Genomic DNA, 24,251 nt, shown 5'->3' with positions numbered 1-24,251 from the left:
TGAGGCATTATGCATGCAAGTAGAGATATAACAAACAATATGAATGAACATAGTGCTATGAGAAACTATATGGATATACATGATCATAATTCCTAGAAGGAGGGTTATATAAATAACGATCACACATACACCTCCTTCAGCAAGCAAGAGATAGTCCAAAACCAATCTATTGTCCACTACTTCATGTCTCAGGGTCCAATCATTCCTGCAAGTATTAAAGTTCTGTAAGAATCTCATCATGTGTCAGGGAATCCAATGATTACTGCTGGTTTTAAAGTCCTGCAGCAGTCTTATTGACAATTTTTAATGTTCATGAGTCAATGACCATAACTGCCATGCTTTTTCAGTGGTGGGCACAGTCAGCAATGGAAACACCCAATGTTACTTGGCTCTGCTCTGTCTCTCTCTCTGATGGACAAGGCGAATACAACTCCTTGGCACCTATCTGATTCCTTCTCCATCTGTACAGATACAAACAAACTCTCTCCCCCAAGCAGTTAACCTATCTGGTCCCTTCCATTCACCACTTTCTGGATGTCTCCACATCATCTGGCAATTATCTAAAGATAGTGGAGCTGCTTTCACTGGACACTGCCCTTCCGGTGGATTATAAAACCTATCTGCTGGAGCCAGTGCATCTTTATCAAAAATCAAAAAAATTAATAGTGTAGAGGGTAAGTTTAGAAGTTCTCTCGGGTTCCCTGTGCTCCCCTTTTATTTTTGGAGGAGTGTCTTAATGTCTTTGTTTCTCCTCTCTACTATTGCTTGTCCTTGAGAGTTAAAATGTATGCCAGTGGTAGGTAAAATCTGATATTGTGCACAAAAGTGTACAAAATGTTTAGAAGTATATGCAGGTCCATTATCTGTTTTTATTGCTTGTGGCACACTCATGATTGGGAAAGCTTGTATAAGGAATTCAGTAACCACTTGGGCCATCTCTTTACTGCTGGTATTGCAAAATCCTGAAAAGGTGTCTACTACAACATGGATAAAAGACAGACGACCAAAAGACTTATAATGGGTCATATCCATTTGCCAAATTTCATTGGATCTCAAACCATGAGGGTTCTTCCCTAGAGGGAAAGTAGGAGCATGGAAAGGAAGACAAACCATACAGCTTTTTGCTATGCTCCTAGCTTCCTCTGTTGTTAACTAAATTGCAGACATAAAGCTCAAGCAGCCTGATGATATTTAGAATGAGATTCTTGGGCTTCCTGAAACACAAGAGTATTGGCTAACATGATTAGAAGACAAGACAATCTGCCTTTGAATTTCCACAAAAAATAGGACTGGACGTCCACTATAAAACTGGACATGCAAGATATAAATCTTAACTGGATGCTTTTTCACTTGCTCTTGAAGTTCCTTAAAGAGCTGATATATATTAGAAGCTACAAATTTTATATGGGCTATGGCAATTCTTTGTACCACACCTACTGAATAGGCCAAATCATATATTATATTTGCATTTCCTGGATAGTAAGAGCTAGCATGATTGCTTATAATTCATTCTGCTGAATGGACTGAAAAGGAATTCTGACTACTCTCTTTATAGTTAAATCACGAGAGTATACAGCATAAATATTATGTTTGAATGCATCTTTAAAGATAGTCCTTTAAGAGGAACTTTAGAAATCTTTTCTTCAAGAATCCACTGCCAGAAACTAGGCAAGGACCCACACTTAACGCCATATACCAAGATAAGATCAAAATGGGTCCATGATGTAGGCATAAAGAACGAGATTATAAATAAATTAGAGGAACATAGGATAGTTTATCTCTCAGACTTGTGGAGGAGAAAGAAATTTGTCACCAAAGATGAACTAGAGACCATTACTGATCACAAAATAGAAAATTTTGATTATATCAAATTAAAAAGCCTTTGTACAAACAGAACGAATGCAAACAAGATTAGTAGGGAAGCAACAAACTGGGAAAACATCTTTACAATTAAAGGTTCTGATAAAGGCCTCATTTCCAAAATATATAGAGAACTGACTCAAATTTATAAAAAATCAAGCCATTCTCCAATTGATAAATGGTCAAAGGATATGAACAGACAATTTTCAGAGGATGAAATTGAAACTATTACCACTCACATGAAAGAGTGTTCCAAATCACTAGTGATCAGAGAAATGCAAATTAAGACAACTCTGAGATATCACTACACACCTGTCAGATTGGCTAAGATGACAGGAAAAAATAATGATGAATGTTGGAGGGGATGCGGGAAAACGGGGACACTGATGCATTGTTGGTGGAGTTGTGAACGAATCCAACCATTCTGGAGAGCAATCTGGAATTATGCCCAAAAAGTTATCAAACTGTGCATACCCTTTGATCCAGCAGTGTTTCTATTGGGCTTATACCCCAAAGAGATACTAAAAAAAGGAAAGGGACCTATATGTGCCAAAATGTTTGTAGCAGCCCTGTTTGTAGTGGCTAGAAACTGGAAAATGAATGGATGCCCATCAATTGGAGAATGGCTGGGTAAATTGTGGTATATGAATATTATGGAATATTATTGCTCTGTAAGGAATGACCAACAGGATGAATACAGAGAGGCTTGGGGAGACCTACATAGACTGATACTAAGTGAGATGAGCAGAACCAGGAGATCATTATACACTTCGACAATGATATTGTATGAGGATGTATTCTGATGGAAGTAGATTTCTATGACAAAGAGACCTAACTGAGTTTCAATGGATAAATGATGGACAGAAACAGCTACACGCAAAGAAGGAAAACTGGGAAACGAATGTGAACTATTTGCATTTTTGATTTTCTTCCCGAGTTATTTTTACCTTCTGAATGCAATTCTCCCTGTGCAACAGGAGAACTGTTTGGTTCAGCGAATATGTATTATATCTAGGATATACTGCAACATATTTAACATATATATGACTGCTTGCCATCTTGGGGGGGGGGATAGAGGGAGGGAGGGAGGGGAAAAAACGAAACATAAGCGAGTGCAAGGGATAATGTTGTAAAAAAAATTACCCTGGCATGGATTCTGTCAATACAAAGTTATTATTAAATAAAATAAAATTAAAAAAAAAAAAAAAAGAATCCACTGCCAATTATGTAATAACTGGATTATTTTTAATGGAGACCTGTGTGTCAAATTTGGAGCTGTGGCCAATAAAATTTGCTACTCTAACATGGTTTCACAACATACATTGATTTGTGCACTGGTATAAACAATATATATCTTGTCAGGTCTTATCCCAGATAATTGTACTACTCCCTTAATGGCCTTTAATAAAATTCTAGCCACAAGCACTGAGTAAGGAGTAAGGCTTTGTTCTGGTTTTGCCGGGAGGTTCACCCACTCTATCCCCCTGTCTCCTTGATGAAGGACTGCTATGGGTGCCTCTTTTGTAGCAAAAACTGATATTTCCAAGGATTTTTGAGTCACTCTTTCATCCACATTGTATAAAGCCAATTCAACCTCTCTCAAAGCCTCTTGAGCTTCTTTTGTAAGCTGGCGTGATGAGCTTAAAGCACTGTCTCCCCTTAAAATATCATAATGCTTATAACTGATGGTAGTTAAACTTAACACGGGACGCATCCATTGGGTATCTCTGAAAGTCATTTAAGATGTTCAACTTCTCTGTTATTAAAGAAAGTTTTTGTACTGTAAGCATCTTAGGAAATACTTATATCCTAAATATTGAAAAGGAGCTTACCTTTGAATTTTTTCTGGAGCTATATGCATTTTGTAATTCCTTAGTGTTTCTATGGTCTTTTGTAGACATGCTTCCAACATTTGCTCCTCAGGTGCACACCCCAAGATATCATCCATGACTTTTGGAAATGCTTTTCTTACTGGAGTAAGAGCAGCAACATACATTTGACACATAGCAGGGCTATTTTTCATTCCCTGTGGCAAAATTGTCCATTCATATATTTTATGAGGCTCACCTAAATTAAAGGTAGGTACTGAAAAAGGAAATTTTTTCATATCCTCCTTATCCAGAGGGATAGAATAGAAACAATCCTTAATGTCTATAACCCAAAGAGGGAATACATTCTCTAGGCAATTAAGTAGGAGAAAGAAGTTCAGACTGAAGAGTTCCCATAGTTTCCATCTGTTCATTTACTTTTCTTAAATCAGTCAACATCCTCCATTTTTCAGATTTCTTTTTTATAACAAATACAGGGGAATTCCAAGGACTTAGAGAAGGTTACAGTGTCCTTGGTCAAGTTGCTCTTATACAATAGCTAATAAGGCCTGCATTTTATCACTTGTTAAGGGCCACTGTTCTATCCACACTGGTGCATCAGTTTTCCATTGAATAGGAATAGGTGAGAGTGCAGGCAGGCCTTTAACAGCAGACCTGCCTAAAAATCCAAAATACTCAATTGTAATCCTAACTGTCATAAAATGTCTCTTCCCCACAGATTGATGGGGATTTTTCTACTACAAAAGGAGTAAAAACCCCTGTTTCCCCTTCAAAAGTCCATCACAAAGAAGTAGCTCTAACTTCATCTACTATTGCTCCTCCTACACCAGACATATAGATGTCTGCCTTAGTCTTTGGCCAGTGACTGGGCCAGCTGGTCCCTCTAATGACTGTATGATCTGCACCAGTGTCTACCAACCCTTCCGATGGTATGCCATTTACATAGATAGTGAGCATGGGATGGTCAGTTGTAACTGCTGCAGTCTAGAATATTCCTGGATTCTGCTGCTTGGAATCAGAATCTGGGCAACTATCACCAGATTGCCTATTAGGAGTCTGTATCAGTAAACCTGACACACATTGTCTACTTGTATTAGTAACTGGAATATTAGCTACACATTCCCCAGTTTCTCTCATCAATGTATGGATGGATACTATTTTGTAAGTACTCTCAGGAGGTGAAATGGTCAAGCCTACTGAGCCTGGCGGCAAGGGAGCCGTAGGCTGGAAAAGAACAGATTTCACCTCTCTAGGGGATACCTCAATAGTCCCAGCTGCATACAACTCTATTTTCCCCAATTGTAATCCCTTTCTCCCATCAGATTGTTTCTTGGCTGATTGGTCATGTCTGAGTACTGAACTTCTAAAGACTCTCTGGGTGTACCATTGGCTGCTATCATACTCCAAGTGTTTTTTGTCTGGGGCCCTGGAGCTGGGCCCCTCATCCCATTTCTCTGAGTCAGTCTACATTCTGATGCCCAATAGAAGCCTCTGTTGCATTTTGGACATGGGTTTTGAGTCTGTTCTACCACCCTGTTTTTTATGCCAACATTGAGCTTTCAGATGCCCTACTTTACCACACTGAAAGCATTGATGAGTCTCTCTGCAAGTCTCTTACCAAAAGGGACCTGTCTTCCCATGTTCAGATCTTGGGAGGTCTGCATCATAGCCTGGATATAAAAGGCATTTGTGCCACTGTGGCGCAGCGTCCTATGATCTCCTCTAAAGGAGGATCCTTATGTAGTCCCAGTATTATAATTCTACAAACCTCATTAGCATTGTCTTTAGCGAGTTGTCTTATCATAATTTCTGTTGCTACATTTTCACCAATAGTTTGTATGACAGCTGTCTGCAGACATCCCACAAAATCAGCAAAGGGTTCATTTGGACCTTGGGCTATTTTCATGAAGGTTTCCCCTCTCTCTTGTCTTCCTGGGAGGGTGCCCCATGTTTTGATAGCAGCAGCAAGGATTTGCTCATATGCTGCTATAGGATAATTAATCTGAGCTAAAGTGTCTGGATAAGGACCTATATTTGCTAATTGATCAGGTGACTAGTATATTAACTTAAGTTTGCCTATTTTGTTGGGCTACATAGTTCAGAAATATACTCAGAAAGACACAACAAGTTTTGTCCAGGTTCTAAACATGTCCTTGCTATAGATTTCCAATCATTAGGGGTTAAAACTTCAAAAGCCAAATTCTCTAATATCATCTTAACATAAGGCAATGTAGACCCATAAAGAGTGCAAGGCTTTTTCAGATGTTCGATCATTTCCAAATTTAACGGAGTGTATTTCCTTTTATCTTGACCTAAAGAGTCAATCTCTTCAATTACAGGGAATGCTTCTATTTTTAAATCAGATGTATCCTGTCTTTCATTTTTAGCTTTAGTTAGTGCCCTTTGTAATCATGTCATAGGGGGTGGACAAAGCTGCTGCATGGGTGCCACATGGTGTCACTGCCCCTCCCCCTTCTCGTCCTCCCTCCACCCACCTATAAAGGGCAAATTGACCGGGGAGGGTCAGGAGATGGGGAATGCCCTAATGGTGCCTGCTCTGTGTAACTGAGCTGTGAAAGTGAGAAAGTGAGAAAGTGGGATTCTTTAAAGCCAATTGTATTATATTATACATAAGGAATGTTTCCTCAGGAATTGAATCAGGACCCTTAACTTCATAATATTAATTAGTAGCTCTTCCACTAGTTCCCACATATCTGGCTCTAATTTTTCTTCCTTAGAGAGTCAAGAAGACATGCACTCTAATATATTTAAGTGTCCATTGATCTACTTCCATGTTACCAACAAACCTTACTTCTTTATTAACCTAACTATGCATTCTACACACTTCCCTTGGGGTTGGGGAGGCTCTTTTCCTAGTATTTGCCCCATTTTAGCTAAAAAATGAAAGTGACTAGTTTAACCCTTAACAGAATTTCCTGCTTGTGTATTTTTATACTCACCCTATTTCCGGGTTATGGGGACTTCTGCACTGAACCACCAATAGTGTCAGTTGAATTGCTGAGTGCAGGTCTTTACACCCCACGATCAGCGCCAAAATGCAATGTTCAGACTAGTTTTCTGGAGGTCCTTCAGATAGGCCTTGTTCTCAGCAGACTAGACACCATGAAAATGATCAGGAATAGAGTCTAGAGCAGGAGTCCTCAAACTACGGCTCATGGGCCAGATGCAGCAGCTTAGGATGTTTATCCCCCTCACCCAGGGCTATTAAGTTTCTTTATTTAAAGGCCCACAAAACAAAGTTTTTGCTTTTACTATAGTCCTGCCCTCCAACAGTCTGAAGGACAGTGAATTGGCCCCCTGTTTAAAATGTTTGAGGATCCCTGGTCTAGAGACCCAATCTCTGTCTGACCCAGTCTCCTCCAGCAGTCTGCCAGTCTGAACTAGGCTCTGAGTCTGACTTTTGTCCCCAGTTCTCCTTAAATACCCTACAACAATTACATCATTACAATATACTGAATATAAGCCAATCTTGAGTGAGTATATCATTATATCAAACTAGAGTGACTATATCATTATATCAAATTGGAGTGATTATATCATTATACCATACTAGATATATGTGAACTAGAGAACTATTATCTCCTCAATTCCACTGAGTTAACACCTTATTTCAAGTATACTTCTCTAAAGTTTGGCCCTCTACAATTATGGAATATTATTGTTCTCTAAGAAACAACCAACAGGATGATTTCAGAGAGGCCTGGAGAGACTTACATGAACTGATGCTGAGTGAAATGAGCAGAACCAGGAGATCATTATACATGACAACAAGAAGACTATATGATGATCAGTTCTGATGGACCTGGCTCTTTTCAACAATGAGATGATTCAAACTAGTTCTAGTTATTCAGAGATAAAGAGAGCCATCCACCGAGGTTTTTGGGATCTGAATGTGGACCACAACATAGCATTTTCACTTTTTCTATTGATGTTCACTTGTATTTTGTTTTCTTTCTAGGTTTTTTTTCCCCCTCTTGATCTATTTTTTCTTCTGCAGCAAGATAACTGTATAAATATGTATACATATATTGTATTTAACAAATATTTTAACATATTTAACATGTATTAGACTACTATCTAGGGGAGGAGGTGGAGGTAAGAAGGGAAAAATTTGGAACAGAAGATTTTGCAAGGGTCACTGTTGAAAAATTACCCATGCATATGCTTTGTAAATAAAAAGCTTTAATTAAAAAAAAAAAAAGAAATGGCAAATATTGGAGAGGCTATGGGAAAAGCAGCAATACTAACAAAGTCACTGTTGGTGGAGCTATTAAAAAAAAAGATACACACAAATACATACCTATCCACATATACACACACAGAAATATATATATACACGTGTGTGTGCATATACATATATATCTACACATATATGCATGCATACACATACATATGTACCTAATTGTTCTGTGATGAAATGTAAAGAGTATTTACTTGAACTCAGAAAGAACCAGTTAGTCAAATTCTAACTGTGAAACCTATTAGTTGCCAGTTTCTCAGCTCCAAATGTTCAGTGAAAATTGGACAATCAGTTCTCATGACCCATTTTGAGTTGACAGCAGCACTTCTACTTATAACTCTTCTCTGTCTAGCATAGTTTCACAAAAGTATAATTAATTAATACATGATAATAAGAGTAACCCAGAACATACAATGTTGGGGGTATGAGTTGTGAGATGTGAAATGTAACATCGTTACTTTTATAACATTGCTTATATGGAAGTAACTGTCTCATGCCATGTGGTTTCATTTAATGCATTTTCATTAATTAATGCCATTATGACTATATTTTGAGTCTTCCTCAGCACGTTTAGCTCTTGTACAAGGTCTACACACAGAATGTTTAATAAATATTGACTGATGATGAATATGGAAAAATATTTCAAAGAACTGCACATGATTCTTCTAAATATTTTTAACTTATATCAGATTGCTTGCTCTCTAGGAGAGGGGAAAGGTGAGAGGGAGGGAGAAATCTGAGCACAAGGTTTTGCAAAGGTGAATGTTGAAAATTATCTTTGCATGTATTTGGAAAAAAAATAAAGAGCTATTAAAAAATAAATTAAAAAAAAAGATTTTGTAATGATAGGAGAGAAGGCATGCAGTAAGTCACAGACTGCCTTTGTGCTCATCTCTGCTATTGCGTCCTGTAACTAACTTTGTGCCCTTGTGATATCGCCAAAAGTTGGCTTCACTTAACAAGCCCCTAGACCACTGTATTTCACTCCCACTTACTGGACTCTACTTAACAAGTCTGGGGAATTGGCCCCAGCTTTGGTTTCAGCTTTGTCCTATAGAACCCCTTCTCTTTAAGGACCTCCAACCGTCTTTTCAAAAGATTTAAGAAATTAAATTAAAATTAGTAGAATTAAAATAATAGGGACTGATGAGGTCCTGATGGTGTCTTGTACCAAGAGAAACTAAAGAATTGATCCCTGCAGCAAACAGGGAGAGAGCACTGATAGAGATCAGCTCAGCTCCATGGCTCCCTCTGCTGGGAGGTCCTGCTCAGACCCATCCTGTGTAGAAGCCTCAGGCACCCTGCCATGCCCGGTGAGAAATCCCAGTCATGATTCTGACAGTAAATTTTCCCTATAAAATCTACTTGTGGCCCCTCCCAAGGCTGCTGCTGCTGGTTTCCTTTAGGTCAGACCAGCAGGGCACTCTGTCTCCTGCTTCCCCTTCCCCTCCCCCCCATGACCCGTGATGTCTCCCCTAACTCCACCATATCCCCCTCCCCCCCTCCCCCCCCCCCCCCCCCCGCCCGCCTTCTCCTTACTGCTAACTAGCTCTTTTACGGGGCTAAGTCCCTTTCAGGATTTAGCCTGCTTCTAAAAACACACCCCAACTTCACGGGGTGCTCCATTTCTACGGGGTGATAGTGAGTTCCACCGAGGAACTTGTCTTTCTTATGCTGCCGCACTCTACTTCCTATTTACCATTCCCGGTGTCTATGGAATGTCTTCATTTTGTGTATAAATATACAGACTTGTCCTAATTAAATCTACATTGGCCAAAACAGAATGGTCATTGTGAATTCTTCACATGAACCAACCCCAACTTTGGGGGCCTGCCATCACCTGATACAGAGAAACCCACAATATTTTGGTCCTCAAACCACATTAAGGGAGCGGAATAAGAACCCGGGGGCGCCATTCTCCCTCCCCCAGCTCCGCCCCATTTCGCCGGTCGGGCTGCCCCACGCCAGACCCTCCCGCCCACAATCACTCACCCACGAGGTGAACATGTCTCCCCAGTATTCTCTTAAGGTAGAGGGAAGGGCCGAAAACAGACTCCCCAGCTGCGCCTGCTCAGAGACAGCATGGCCTTGCATCGGAATTTGAGATTCCTCTCCTCGCTTCTGGGAAATGTAGTCTTGCGGGTGGCGCGCAAGCGCACAAGCTATTTCAAATCACGAGGCCTTAAAGTAGCTCTGGTTAAAGCCCCTGCTGTAGGCGTTAGACGGAGAGGGGGAGGGGCGCTAATCGAGATGGTTTCTATCTTTCAGGAGCTTCTTCTGCTAGGAGCTGGTTGGGAGAGGGAAAGCAAACACAGAGAAGTGGCTGTAAAATATCGGCTAAATAAATATCCAATTCCTCAGCAGAAATTTCTGGCGCTTCCGGAAAGTCAGCGTTCAGGCGCCCACTGTCAGCCGGGCAGACTGACGTCATAAGATGCTCCGCCCCTAGACCGCCCTGCTCCCAGCGCGCATGTATGCGATGCTTTTACCCGCCGCGCGCGTTGTGGCCGCGATCTAGGTCAGGTCCACAGCTGGAGAGGATGCTCGGGGGCCGCCCCGGCCCAGCTTCTCCTGTCACACGTGCGGAAGCGGAGGCCGTGTGTCTGTGTCTGTGTGGGAGACGTGTCCGTCCCTGCCCCGGTATGATAACCCTCGGAACCTCTAACGCTCCGGAGGAGTCTCTGCAGCCCGGCACAGAGATGGAGTCAGCGGTGAGCGTCCCTCAACCATTGGGCACTGACTGTGTGCCTGGTGACAGAAGTAGTGGGAATATCAAATATAACATTATCTGTGACCTGTTACTCTTCTTAATGATCCAAATAACGTCAGAATTCTAGTAATGGCCCAGCATCCTACTCTTTAAAGTACTTGGTCTGACGTCAGGAAGACTCATTTCCTTGAGTTCCCATCTGGGCTCAGATACTTTCTAGCTGTGTTACTCTGGACAAGTCCCCTTTACCCTTTTTGCCTCGGTTTCCTGCTGTAAAAAGAACTGGAGAAGGAAATGGCAGACACTCCAGTATCTTTCATATTGTATTATCTCCCTCATTTCTCCTCAGATTGGAGGGGTGGATGGGGGAGCACTAAAGTCCTGTTAAACCTTTACTTTATGGAGGCCTGAGATTTGAACTTTACAACTAAACTTCCCATCTTCAACTCTTTTAGGCATTCAAAATGACTGGCATCTTTCATCCCGTTTTCACCTTCCCTTTATGTACAGTATTCCTCCATAAGTAAGTTCCTTGAATGCAGACAATGTGGTTAATTTTTTTTTTTAATTCCTAATGCTTTGCACTGTGCCTACTTCATAGTGCACATTTAATGTTTCTGGATTTATTGAATGGCATTCCTTTCAAATCTAAAATCCTCACTTTTTTCATGTTTGTTTCTTCCAAGACCCACACATTCAAACCAAAAAGAAAGAGCTAATTACTGCAGCTTTATTTCTATCAGTCATTCTCAAGCCTGTCACCTGGATGAGATTGTTTAGGGTGGCAGTCTCTGGAGTTTTTACTTAAACATCTTTCCATGGTGTATTCTTTCTTTATCTCCAAGTCCTTTTTCCTCTTTGTATATAAAGTATAGGGAAAAGTAAAAGTACCCTTGGGTTCTAGCAGACATTTAAGGGGAGGTAGCATAGTGAAGAGGTAGAAATTAAAACTAATATGAATTCTGAAACAAGCTTATTCTCTCCCTTTCACTGGAAATGCTAAAGCACTCATCAGGGCAACTTAGTTTCCCAAACTGCCTTATTACCATAGTTAAGGTAACTATGATGTGCCCAGACTGGTCTGATGAACAATTTGAAGATACCTAGGATGGGAAGCCAGGCTTTCCTAGATTGCCTTTGTTAGTATTTTCAGGATCATCTCAACATCTCAATATGAATCCTTGTTCTCTCTTTTATTTCCCTCCTCTTCCGAGGAATCCCCAACCTTTTATAAAGTTTTATAACTTTTTTAAAGTTTCCCCACTTTAAACATGTGCTGCTTATGTCTCAAATATGTCTCTGTCCTACTGTGCTCTACATGCACATACTGCTTTGTTTAACCTGTTCCCAGTGTTCCCAGATCTCCCAGTATGTCTCCCTATGTCAAGTTAGGCTGAACAAGAAACTGAGTTCTGGATTTTCCTCTATAAGATGTGATCTGATGCATCTTCTCCATTTGTCAAATGTTTTTGGAGAGAAACACACTGGACAGCTGCCACCAGCTGGATTCCACCCCATGCAAAATCATACAAGATTCCTTGAAAGCTTCAACCAAGATTTTAAATGAGGCCGAAAAAATGGAGTTTTATATTCATGAAAAGTGTTTGCTAGTATCACTGAAGACGTCCTGCACAGAGTCCAAGGGAAAGAGGGATCCCTTATGGGGAATGGGAGGCCTTGAATAGAGGCTTCTGCTCACAAGCAACACTGGGCTGATATCAAAGCCCAGAGTATTGCAGTCTCTTTCATGAGATGGATGAACACTGAAAAGAGGTTGACGTAATTTAAAAAAAAATGAAGCAAATAAAGATATTTTTTAAATGAAATAAATATACATAATGACATGCAGTTAATGTGCAGCCCACATAACTAGTCAGTTGATACATATATCTATGACAAAAATGGCTGAGTAACAACAAATGGAACCAGAATTGGAAAGTAGAAAAGTAGTAGTATGGCATTTAGCAACCTGTGCAGAATTTTTAATGATGCTCACTTTCTACCTAAAACAAAGGTACAACACTTTTCATCGCAGTGTTAATTCTGATAGTATTATATGACTCTAAGTTATGGAATATCAGGAGAATTAAAGGTGCAGAGGCTCAAAGTCAGGGAGAATAGAGTGAAGCTTATTAAGTATGAAGAAAGTTCAGCAGAAATCTGATAAAAGAGGTCCTCAATGAAATGTGTGATCAGAAAATCTTGCATGCTGCTCTTGGAGTGAAAGCAAATGATAATGTACAGGCCCATCAAGTTTATTAGCACGTTTCCAATTTTAAAAGATCCACGGGAAGATCCTAGTATATTGAATGGTTTGTACAGTTGCGGATTTTATGGGAGGATGAGTTATTTCTTCTTTATACTTGAAGAGAACCAATGACAGATCAGTTGATACATATATTTATGACAAAGATGGCTGAGCAACAACAAATTGGAACCAGAACAGAGGTTCTTCATCAGCCAGCTCCAAACCATCCTTGTTGGAACTATTAGGTACAACAATGGGAGAAATTTGGAACACTGTCCAAATTACCTTGATGAGTCCACTTACCTTGGTAGTATACTTTCAAGGGATGTACACATAGATGAAAAAGTTGATGCCTGAATTGTTTAGTGCTAGGAACCCCAAAAGAGCTAAATGACCAGAGAATATATAAAAAAAAATTCTCCAAAGAAAAACTACACACTATTTGCAATCATCTTTTTAAAAAAATGCTCCAAATCACTAAGAATAAGAGAGATGTCAATTCTAAGGTTTCACCTCCCATCCAAAAAATTGAAAAGATGGAAGTCAGTGTTGGAGTCAGGAAATTATAGGAAGCTAAGGACATTAATGCATCCAGGAAACCAATCTGTAATTATGCAAATAAAGTGGCCAAAATATCCATGTTCTCTAATTCAGAAATTCCCTTCTCATATATGGACCAAGGAGAGCTATGACAAATGGAAAAGGCCTCATATCCATCAAATATTACTATGCATGCACATGGATGCTTTTGCTCTGCTTTTAATCTCTTTGCAGGATAGGTCTGGTAATGGCATCACTGAGTCACAGTTTAGTCATTTTGAGGATAGAATTCCAAGTTGCTTTCTAGGATGGCTAGAAAAATTCACCTTTTAAAAATAGGAAGAAAGAGAGGGAAGTAGGAGGACTGGAAATAAATATGTGTTAATTACAAAAAAAATAATAACTTGAGAAAAAAATCTGCATGAGTGAGTGCCTTTCTGATTTTCTTAAATCATGAAGATGTTCAGTATACGCATAGAGACAATAGTCACAAATATTTGAACTAAGGAAGCAGGAATGTAGGTAAATGGTTGTGAATGTTTTTCTCAGTTATCTTGAAAAAGTGGAGTAAAGAAAGTAGTGTGAATTATACTGAATTTGGATCCTTGAAGGCTTTTCATGTAGTGATGCTCCTAGTTCAAATATCTTTCATCTGAATTTTCCCATTCTTGTTACATCTTCTTAAATGGCATCACTACTTGCCTCCCATTGTCATCAAGTTGGTAAAATACAAATTTTGTGTTCATGCTCAAGAGATTTCTATTTAAAGTGTCAGGTATCCCATAAAATGTCTGTTTGTCATCCTCTTTCTGGGTTCTTCTACAAAGTACTTTTCAACAAGCTAGTTTATGTGGCTTGCCTACCAACTTCTCTGCAGAGACCATCCAGAGTCACTCTCTCCTTGTCAGCATTCTGAGTCATTTCTGCTAATTATGGAGCCTCATCCTCTTAATCAGCCTTTGCCCTTGATGTTGGGGTCTCAGCCAGTGTTGCAGATGGCTCCTCTGTTCATTAGATACAGGTAGAGATTCAGCATTTGCTGCATGATGCAGGTCAGAGGGCCTCTTCCAGCTCCTGAGTGTTGTTACTTTTCATGTCAATGAAACCTCTTTAGGGAATAATGATGCTCAAAGTCAATAGCTTTACCTTTATGTTCTGTGAGATATTTGATCATCAGGGAAAAGGAGTGAATTATTTAAATTTACATTTGCATCCTTTACAAACCCATATTCCAGAAGCTTCTCCTTGCAACAGTTAATTCATCTATAATGTGACCCTATAATATGGACCATTTGAGTAGGCTGAGGTCAGTGTTGAAAGTCAACACCTGGTGGAGAGTTGGGAACAAAACAACAATAGCTTTCTTCTGAACTCCCTTGACAATAGCAACACTAGCGAACTTCCCATAAACTGTTTTCCATCCAGATAGCACTGATATTTGATGTTTGTCAAGCAAAAGACTTGCATGATAATGGTGATTTTCAAAGGGTAATTTTTTCCCTATTTTTCTGTGGTTTTTTACATTATATTTCTGGATCATGAATATTGCTTATGACCCTTTCAAAGGAGCTGTTGTTATTCCTTCAACAGAGATGGCTTGTCCAACCTCTTTCTCAATGAATTCCATTCTTTATCCCTTTGTAATATCAATAAAAATTTGTCAGCTTTAAAGAGAACAAGTACTCATTCTCATTTAGCTTCTATTTTCTTATTTCTACCAAGAAAAAAGGCCCCCCACTGGGGACAAATAAAATGAAAAGTTATGGTCAGGGATCCAAGATGAGTTACAAAATACTGAAAACATCAAACTGACATCAGATAGCCCAAGTCACCAGGCACTAATGAGAAATCTGGAAGATGGAACTGTAAGCTACAATCAGTGATTTTTGAAAAATGGTAAAGAACTCTGGATTGTTTTCATGTGAATTTAAACATTGCTCTCCTGTGTGACCAATGGCATTGTCCCAACAATTGGCTTCTAAGGCCAAGCAGAAGAATCAGAAGCCCCCTTGTTTATGGCAGCCATTAAGATATTTACAGGCAACAGTCCCCTTATCAAGACATTTCCTTACAGATGGTCACATCTATTCTATTCTATGATCTGCCTAGGATGGGATGCAACAGCAGTGCTGCCTTCTTACTCACACATTCTCCATCTTTCTGTTTGCCCTTATTCCCCACTCACTCTGAACAAATCTTATATGCGCACAATTGATTATATTTTGTCAGCCCCAAGTAAGCTCCTTGAGGTTTTTTTTTCTCTTTGTATCCCCACTGCTTATCACTGTCCTAGCACATACTGGACATAATGCCAGTGAACTGACCAGTTCTGAATGCAGCCCGAGTTTCCTGAACAAGTGAGAGTTGTTGCTCAGATAGAGTTTGGAATTGTTGGCCTCTTAACTCCCTGTCAACTCAAACTCTGAGATTCTGATTCTCTGATTCCATGAGTCCTGGTTTGGAGTCTTGGTTCTACCCCTTCCTCACTGGGCGACCTTGTATAAGTCACTGTACTTAAAGTCATTTCTGCCTCATCTGTCAAATGGTAGATAAGCGTGGAACTGTCCATGGTTGTTTGAAGAGTCAAGGGAGCTTCAGTATTTAGACAAGAACAAGAAACAAACTATGCAAACTTAGCTCTTCTCAGCAACAGTGATCTAAGACAATTCTAATAGACCTGGGGGAAAAAAATGCCATACTCATCAAGAGAGAACCACATAGACTGAATTTGGATTGAACTATAACATTTCAACCTTTTTTTTCCTTCTTTTTTTTTTTTTTGTTTATTTCTTATGTTTTTTTCTTCTGATCTGATTCCCTCTCTCACAACATGACCAACATAGAAACATGTTTATAAAAACTTTTTATATTTCCAAATACATGTAAAGATAGTTTTCAACATTTGCCTTTGCAAAACTTGGTGTTTCAAATTTTTCTCCCTCCTTCCCCCTTCTCCCTTGTCTTCTAGACAGCAAGCAATGCAACAGAGATTAAGCAAGTGCAATTCTTTTAATATATTTCCACATCTGTCATGCTATACAAGAAAAATCAGATCAAAAGGGAAAAAAATATGAGAAAGAAAAAAAACAAACAAATCAATACCAATACCAACAGAAAAGGATGAGAATCTATTGATCAAAGAAATGAAAATTAAGACAACTCTGAGCTGCCACTACATATCTCTCAGATTGGCTAAGATAACAGGAAAAGGCAATGATGAAAGTTGGAAAGGATGTGGGAAAACTGGGACACTAATACATTGCTGATGGAGATGTGAACTGATCCAGCCATTCTCAGAGAGCAATATGGAACTGTGTCCAAAGGACTATCAAAATGAGCATACCCTTTGATCCAGCAGAGTCTCTATTGGGCCTGTATCTCAAAGAGATCATAAAAGAGTAAAAAGGAACCATATGTGCAAAAATATTTGTAGCAGCCCTTTTTGTAATGGCAAGGAACTGGAAACTGAGTGGATGCACATCATTTGGAGAATAGCTGAATAACTTATGGTATATGAATTATACCATAATGCATGGTATAATTATTGTTGTATAGTATTGTTCTATAAGAAACAATCAGCAGGATGATTTCAGAAAGGCATACCAAAGGATATGCTCAGGTTTATAGTCCTTTGGCAATCGTTGCAAATTGCTATTCAGAATGGTTGGATCAGTTCACAACTATCTTTAGGAGAAGCTGGCAAATTGGAGTAAATTTCATTTTTGCTGGAGAAAATCAAGAAAATACTCATAAATATATTGGTCCAGCCAGAATTTCGGAGACTTTGTTTTTTGGGCAAGATTTTGCACCCTTTGTAACAAGTTATTAATGCCATTTCCAATCTCTTTTTTTAATACACTTTATTTCCTTTTAAATTCTTAACTGCCCTAATTTCATTTATTTTTGCTTTAAATTCTTTTTAAAAACCTGTACTTTACTTTTCCCATTAAGTTTTCTTCTGTATTTGTGTCTTGAGTATTCTTACTACTTTATGGTGGGGATGTTTTTGGTTTTTTTTTTGTTTTTTTTTTCCTTGACCTCATACTTGATGGCCTGGACTCTAGTACTTCTGGAGGTAATGTCTAGAATGATTTTGTTGCTGTTTTCTTGGACTACTGAGTATTGTATTACCCTCAGAATTCAAGGAAAGACTAAGGACTCGCAATCATTCTGTGCTCCAAACTGGTCAGATCCAGGGAAAAGTATGCTTGTTGATCCTTTGCTTTGAGCTCTGAACATTCCTGACTTGGCTTTGAATCTGAGCATTAGTAGATGTAGCTTGACTTCTGCCCTTAATTGCCAACCAGAAAATTCAGTTGGCTCAGGGCAGCAGAACACTTAGGTTCCCCTTTGATCTAGGATATTCCTTATGGTTTCTCTGCAGATGAGCTAGAAATGCTCACACACTGCTCCGTGCCTGAGTTCTGAAACATACCACTAATGCTGCTGCCCCCTTCCGAATCACCTTTCTCCTTATAAAGAAGAACTAGTGTTCTTTTTTCCCTTTTTGATCTGATTTTTCTTGTGTAGCATAATATTGTGGAAATATGGATAGAAGAACTGCATATGTGTAACATAAATTGGATTACTTGTCTAATGGAGGGGGTTGGAGGGAGAAAAACTATTTGGAACACAAGTTTTTGAAAGGGTGAATGTTGAAAACTATGCATGTGTTTTTTTTTTTTTAATTTAAATTTTACTTTATTTAATAATAACTTTGTATTGACAGAATCCATGCCAGGGTAATTTTTTACAACATTATCCCTTGCACTCGCTTATGTTTTGTTTTTTCCCCTCCCTCCCTCCATCCCTCCCCCAAGATGGCAAGCAGTCCTATATATGTTAAATATGTTGCAGTATATCCTAGATACAATACATATTTGCAGAACCGAACAGTTCTCTTGTTTATGCATGTGTTTTGAAAATAAAAAGTTTCATATAAAAAAGAATTAAGAAGCGCCACTCATCTCAGTGGGTTCCCTTCTATGTCTTGCCTAGTTCTGGGATCCAGGACTGGGTATAGGCAGCAAAGTTGCCAATTGGCACCAGTGCCTGTCTCAGTGACGTGGTCTGGATCTAGGACCATTTCTTTCCCTGATGCACAGCCTCTCCCTGTGTCCTATTGTGTCTGCATGCAGAATACTCTTAGCCTAATCTGTTCCCAGTGTCCCCAGACCTCCCAGTCCGTCTCCCTTTGCCAAACTAGGCTGGACAAAGGCCTGAGTTCTGGATTTGCCTCCCAGCATGTGATCTGAAGCATCTTCTACATTATATCATTCTACATTCTACAATGTTTTGGAGAGAAATACACTGGCTGGCTGCCACCAGCTTGACTCCACCCCATGCAAGGAGCTCTGTAATTTCCTGAAGTAATCCAGCTTGCTCTTTCTCCTTTTCAATGTAGACATCTGTGTGTCCCAGACATATGCATGAATGGGCAAGTTCTATGCTCTATCCAGGGGTCCTCAAACTTTTTAAATAGGGGGCCAGTTCACTGTCTCTCACACTGTTGGAGGGCCGGACTATAGTAAAAACAAAAACTTTATTTTGTGGGCTTTTAAATAAAGAAACTTCATAGCCCTGGGTAAGGGGGATAATTGTCCTCAGCTGCCACATCTGGCCTGCGGGCCATAGTTTGAGGACCCCTGCATCCAAACACAGTCTCAGCTAAGGCTTGGAAACAAAAAGAATTTAAGATAAGGGCCTAGGTTGAATGAACTGAAGAAGGAGAGAATTTGGAGATTTTTTTGGTTCACAAGGTGTGAAGAAAATGCATTTCTTGAGATGTTTGAGGGGAGATGTTTATTCTTCCCTTCTGTATTGTTTTATCTTCTGAAAAACTACAAGGAGGAAAAAAAAGATTATTGTCTCCTCCTTGCATTTTGTACATGGGGAAACTGAGGTCACAAGGAGCTAAATGGTTATTCAGGTGCCTTTTTTTGTATTGAAATCCATCATCTCCTTTGCTCCACTCAGAAAGTTGTCACCTTCTGTCAGGTACTCCTCTCCCTGCCATGGCTATTTGCCTGGTTTGTATACACCAGCACTCTCCCCACTTCAGCCAATGGTCTACTCAGCTACTAAATGGATCATTGGAGAGTGCAGGTTAGACCATGTTATCTGACCCTACTCAAGAAAGTCTGTCACTCTCTATTACATCCAGAAACTAGTATATAAAATCCTCTCATTGGCCTTGAAAGTCATTCATAATTAGACCATGTCCTCCCTTTTTAATTTCCTTAAATTTTATTTCCTTCTAAGTACCTCATGATTTTGTGACAATGTCCCTCTACCTGTAGCTCATTATAAATGACACTTATGATCCTTTGTCCTTTGCTGTTAGGATAGTAATGAGGGGAAAACTCCAGGTTTTTTTTCACTTGCTTATATCTTTACTATTGTATTTTATTGTGTCTTTTTTTTTTTTACTTTGTTCTTTACTATTGTACACATGCTGCATATTGGAGACAATAGGGTCTGTGAGAGCTTTCAGTGTGTTTTTTCACTTAAGATTTTTAATGTTGAATTCAAATAGTAAAAGAAGAGCATTTCCATCCCTGAAGCAGAATACAAAAAGTGGGTTCTCTGCAAAACTATCCATCTTCACTTCACACAGTTTGCAAAACAAGCATGAATAATTTCATCCTTTTTTTTTTATTTTGGTCAACTGCACTACTACTCTATTCTTTCTGTTCTTTCTTTGGGTGTTTATTTAAAAATAATTCAATGATTTTCTACTTTTAATAAAAATTATGATTGCTTTTGCCTCATTCCTGAATTAAATTTTTTTTTCTCATAATACAATCAAAGAGAATAAATCTAAATAGTGGCCAAAAATAAAAGACTCTTTCTGAGTACACAAACTTTTTTGTCAGGAGAAAGTTGACATTCTTCTCAGAGTTTCACTATAGATATGACTCAGAATTAATATTTGTCTTTATAATGTGCATGACCTCATGAAAATTAGTTAATACTATGCAGGATTTTATGAAACATGTTCATCATCAATTTTCACAAATTAATAACATCTTTTTGTAATGCATTTTATTCAGTTGTTTTCCAATTATTTAAGAGAAAATACAAGGCACCACCTTAGACTCTACCGATCCATGATGAGAGCATGTGCTTTTCAGTACTACATAGAGCAGTCAGTCTCACATACTTATTGGCTGTGTGACTCTGGGCAAGTCACTTACCCTGTTTGTCTCAGTTTTCTCATCTATCAAATGAGCTGGAAAAGGAAATGGCAAACCACTCCAGGATTTTTGCCAGAAATACCTCAAATTGGATCATGAAAGGTGGGAAACAACAACAGAAAAGAAGGCTAGGAGGGTATCATCTTCACTCATCACTAACCTTCCTACCATGGTTTTCCCATTGAATTTGATATTTTTCTACACAATCTTTCAGTGCAAATGTGTGATCAACTTTCCTCTTTCATTTTAGATAAGTATGTGCTTCACTGGATTCTCCTTCCCTCTCTATTTCCTCCTTATTTGTATATTGTTTTCACATATGCCAATTAGGAGATATACCAAGTTTTGCTTCCTTTTTTTCTTCTTTCTACACTAACATATTTTCTTTTCCCTCACCTTACATTCTCCTTTAAAAACCAAGGAAATAAATCCACCTTCAAAAAACATTCTGTCTTTATTTTACTATACTATTCTTTTTTTTTTAAATCGGTGTTTTTTTTATTAAAGCTTTTTATTTTCAAAATATATAGATAGATAATTTTCAACATTCACCCCTACAAAATCCTGTGTTCTAATATTTTTCCCTTCCTTCCCTCAATTTCCTCCCACACGCACCAAGTGTTCCAATAAATGTTAAATGTGCAATTCCTCTATATAAATTTCCACAAATATAGTATGTATGAAGTCAGATTTGAACTCAGGTCCTCCTGACTTCAGGGCTGGTGCTCTATCCACTGCACTCTATCCACTGCCCATGATGATATCTTATAGAACAATAATATTCCATAACATTTATATACCATAACTTGTTCAGCCATTCTCCAACTCATGAATATTTACTCATTTTCCACTTTCTTGTCACTACAAAAAGGGCCGCCACAAATATTTTTGCACATGCGTGTCCCTTTTCCTCCTTTATGATCTCTTTGGCTTCATACACTTAACACTTCCTAGTTGTGTAACTCTGGATAAGTCACTTAATCCCAATTGCCTCAGCAAAAAAGAAAGAAAGAAATGATCACCAGGATGATTTCAGAGAGGCCTGAAAAGAATTAGAAGAACTGATGCCGAGGGAAGTGAGCAGAACCAGGAGATCGTTATACATGGCAACAACAAGATTATACGATGATCAATTCTGATGGACATGGTTCTCATCAACAATGAGGTGATTCACAAGCCATTCTCCAATTGATAAATGGTCAAAGGATATGAACAGACAATTTTCAGATGAAGAAATTGAAACTATTACCACTCACATGAGTGTTCCAAATCACTATTGATCAGAGAAATGCAAATTAAGACAACTCTGAGATATCACTACACACCTGTCAGATTGGTTAAGATGACAGGAAAAAATAATGATGAATGTTGGAGGGGATGCGGGAAAACGGGGACACTGATGCATTGTTAGTGGAGTTGTGAACGAATCCAGCCATTCTGGAGAGCAATCTGGAATTATGCCCCAAAAGTTATCAAACTGTGCATACCCTTTGATCCAGCAGTGTTTCTATTGAGCTTATACCCCAAAGAGATACTAAAAAAGGGAAAGGGATCTGTATGGGCCAAAATGTTTGTAGCAGCCCTGTTTGTAGTGGCCAGAAACTGGAAAATGAATGGATGCCCATCAATTGGAGAATGGCTGGGTAAATTGTGGTATATGAATGTTATGGAATATTATTGCTCTGTAAGGAATGACCAGCAGGATGAATACAGAGAGGCTTGGAGAGACCTACATGGATTGATGCTAAGTGAGATGAGCAGAACCAGGAGATCATTATACACTTCGACAACGATATTGTATGAGGATGTATTCTGATGGAAGTGGATTTCTCTGACAAAGAGACTTAACTGAGTTTCATTGGATAAATGATGGACAGAAACAGCTACACCCAAAGAAGGAACACTGGGAAACGAATGTGAACTATTTGCATTTTTGATTTTCTTCCCGAGTTATTTTTACCTTCTGAATCTAATTCTCCCTGTGCAGCGGGAGAACTGTTCGGTTCTGCAAATAAGTATTGTGTCTAGGATATACTGCAACATATTTAACATATATAGGACTGCTTGCCATCTTGGGGGGGGGGGGGAGGGAGGGAGGGGAAAAAACGAAACATAAGTGATTGCAAGGGATAATGTTGTGTAAAAATTATCCTGGCATGGATTCTGTCAATACAAAGTTATTATTAAATAAAATAAAATTTAAAAAAAAAAAATGAGGTGATTCAGACCAGTTCCATTGCTCGTTTGATGAAGAAAGCCATCTGCACCCAGAGAGAGCACAGTGAGAACTGAATGTAGAAACACTGCTAGGTAAAAGGGTATACACAGTTTGATAGCCTTTTGGGCAGTTCCATATTGCTCTCCAGAATGGTTGGATCAATTTCCAATTCCACCAACAATGTATCAGTGTCCCACTTTTCCCACATCCCCTCTAACATTCATCATTAGGTTTTGCTGTCATTTTAGTCAATCTGAGAGGTGTATAGTGGTGTTAATTTGCATTTCTTTGACCAATGATTAGAGCACCATTTCACAGGAATAGAACTGGCTTTAATTTCTTCATCTGAAAATTGACTGTTCATATCCTTTGACCATTTATCAGTTGGAGAATAGCTTGAATTCTCACAAATTTGTAACTCCATTATTTTTTAAAGATTTGCAGGATCTGATGAGACATTTGTTTCTTCTCTCCCCATTAGAATATTAGTACTACGTATCTCATTGCTTAAATAAATTGCTCTTTCTAAAGTCCTGTGGATTCTGGCCTCCGAACTTCAAATTTCGTACTCATCTCTAGTCTTTTCATAAAAAATGCTCACAGACCTTTAGGGTCAATTTTATTACTATAGGATTATGTCCAGTTTTTCAAACTATTATTAGTTGAAGGCCCAGGTCTTTTGCTTTTTGACATATTGTATTCTAAGGTCTCTGGTTTATAGTAGAAGCTGCAAGTCCTTGTGTAAATTTGACTGGTTCCTTGGTCTTTGAATTGCATTATTCTGCATATTTCCAAGAGTTTTCTTTGATGTGGATGTTTTGGATATGGGCTGGCAACCCAAGTTTTTTCTCTGAGCTTCTTTGAAGGTGATTGGTGGGTTTCTTTTTACTCTGCTCTCTGGTTCTGAAAGGTCTGAAGTTTTAATTTTTGATTTTGTAATACCCAAGATCCAGAATTTACTGGGTCCTTACCCAGGAGATCTGTAGCTACGCAAGGGCTTTATCAGGGGATTCTCTAATTTCCCTGACTTGGGGTATAGACTCTTAAAGGTAACTATTGAGTAAACATGAGGTATGAATGCATTTCTAGCATTGGGCTCAAATACCTGGAGATACATGATGGAATGTCCTATGTGGAACATGAAGAAGGCCATTCTGCCTGAATATGGAGCTCACAAAGGAAAATAATAATCAACAAGCCTGGGGAGCTGGGTTGGTTCAAGCCTGTGAAATTCTTTGCAGGCCAAGCAGAAGAGTTTGTATCTAATCTCACAGTATCTTGGTAGGGCCAGGAGCATGACGAATCCCTTTAGGTGACATCATATGGGAATTGGCTCAAGGAAGCCGGGGGTTTAATCTACAGAAAATCTTGGATCAGAGGAGACTAGGA

General features: G+C 38.9%; 1 protein-coding gene across 6 annotated transcripts in view; it reads right to left on the bottom strand.

Annotated features, from left to right (window-relative positions):
* LOC127547585 (zinc finger protein 260-like) overlaps positions 1-24,251 on the bottom strand; it is a 65,847-nt gene that overhangs the window by 31,106 nt on the left and 10,490 nt on the right. For 3 of the 6 annotated variants that reach the window (XR_007950211.1, XR_007950210.1, XM_051974493.1), the window contains exon 1: positions 9,943-10,362. The exons of the other annotated variants lie outside the window; for them this stretch is intronic. Coding sequence is in view for 1 of the 3 variants with exons in the window: in XM_051974493.1 (XP_051830453.1) it covers positions 9,943-10,044 (102 nt within the window). In the remaining 2 variants the exon portion in view is untranslated. Of the gene's footprint in view, positions 1-9,942; positions 10,363-24,251 lie in introns of those variants that run through there. 6 annotated transcript variants of the gene reach the window in all.

Source organism: Antechinus flavipes, chromosome 2 (assembly GCF_016432865.1).
Source record: "Antechinus flavipes isolate AdamAnt ecotype Samford, QLD, Australia chromosome 2, AdamAnt_v2, whole genome shotgun sequence".
In the NCBI taxonomy this organism is placed as follows: Eukaryota; Metazoa; Chordata; class Mammalia; order Dasyuromorphia; family Dasyuridae; genus Antechinus; species Antechinus flavipes.
This window is presented reverse-complemented; position numbering and strand designations above follow the sequence as displayed.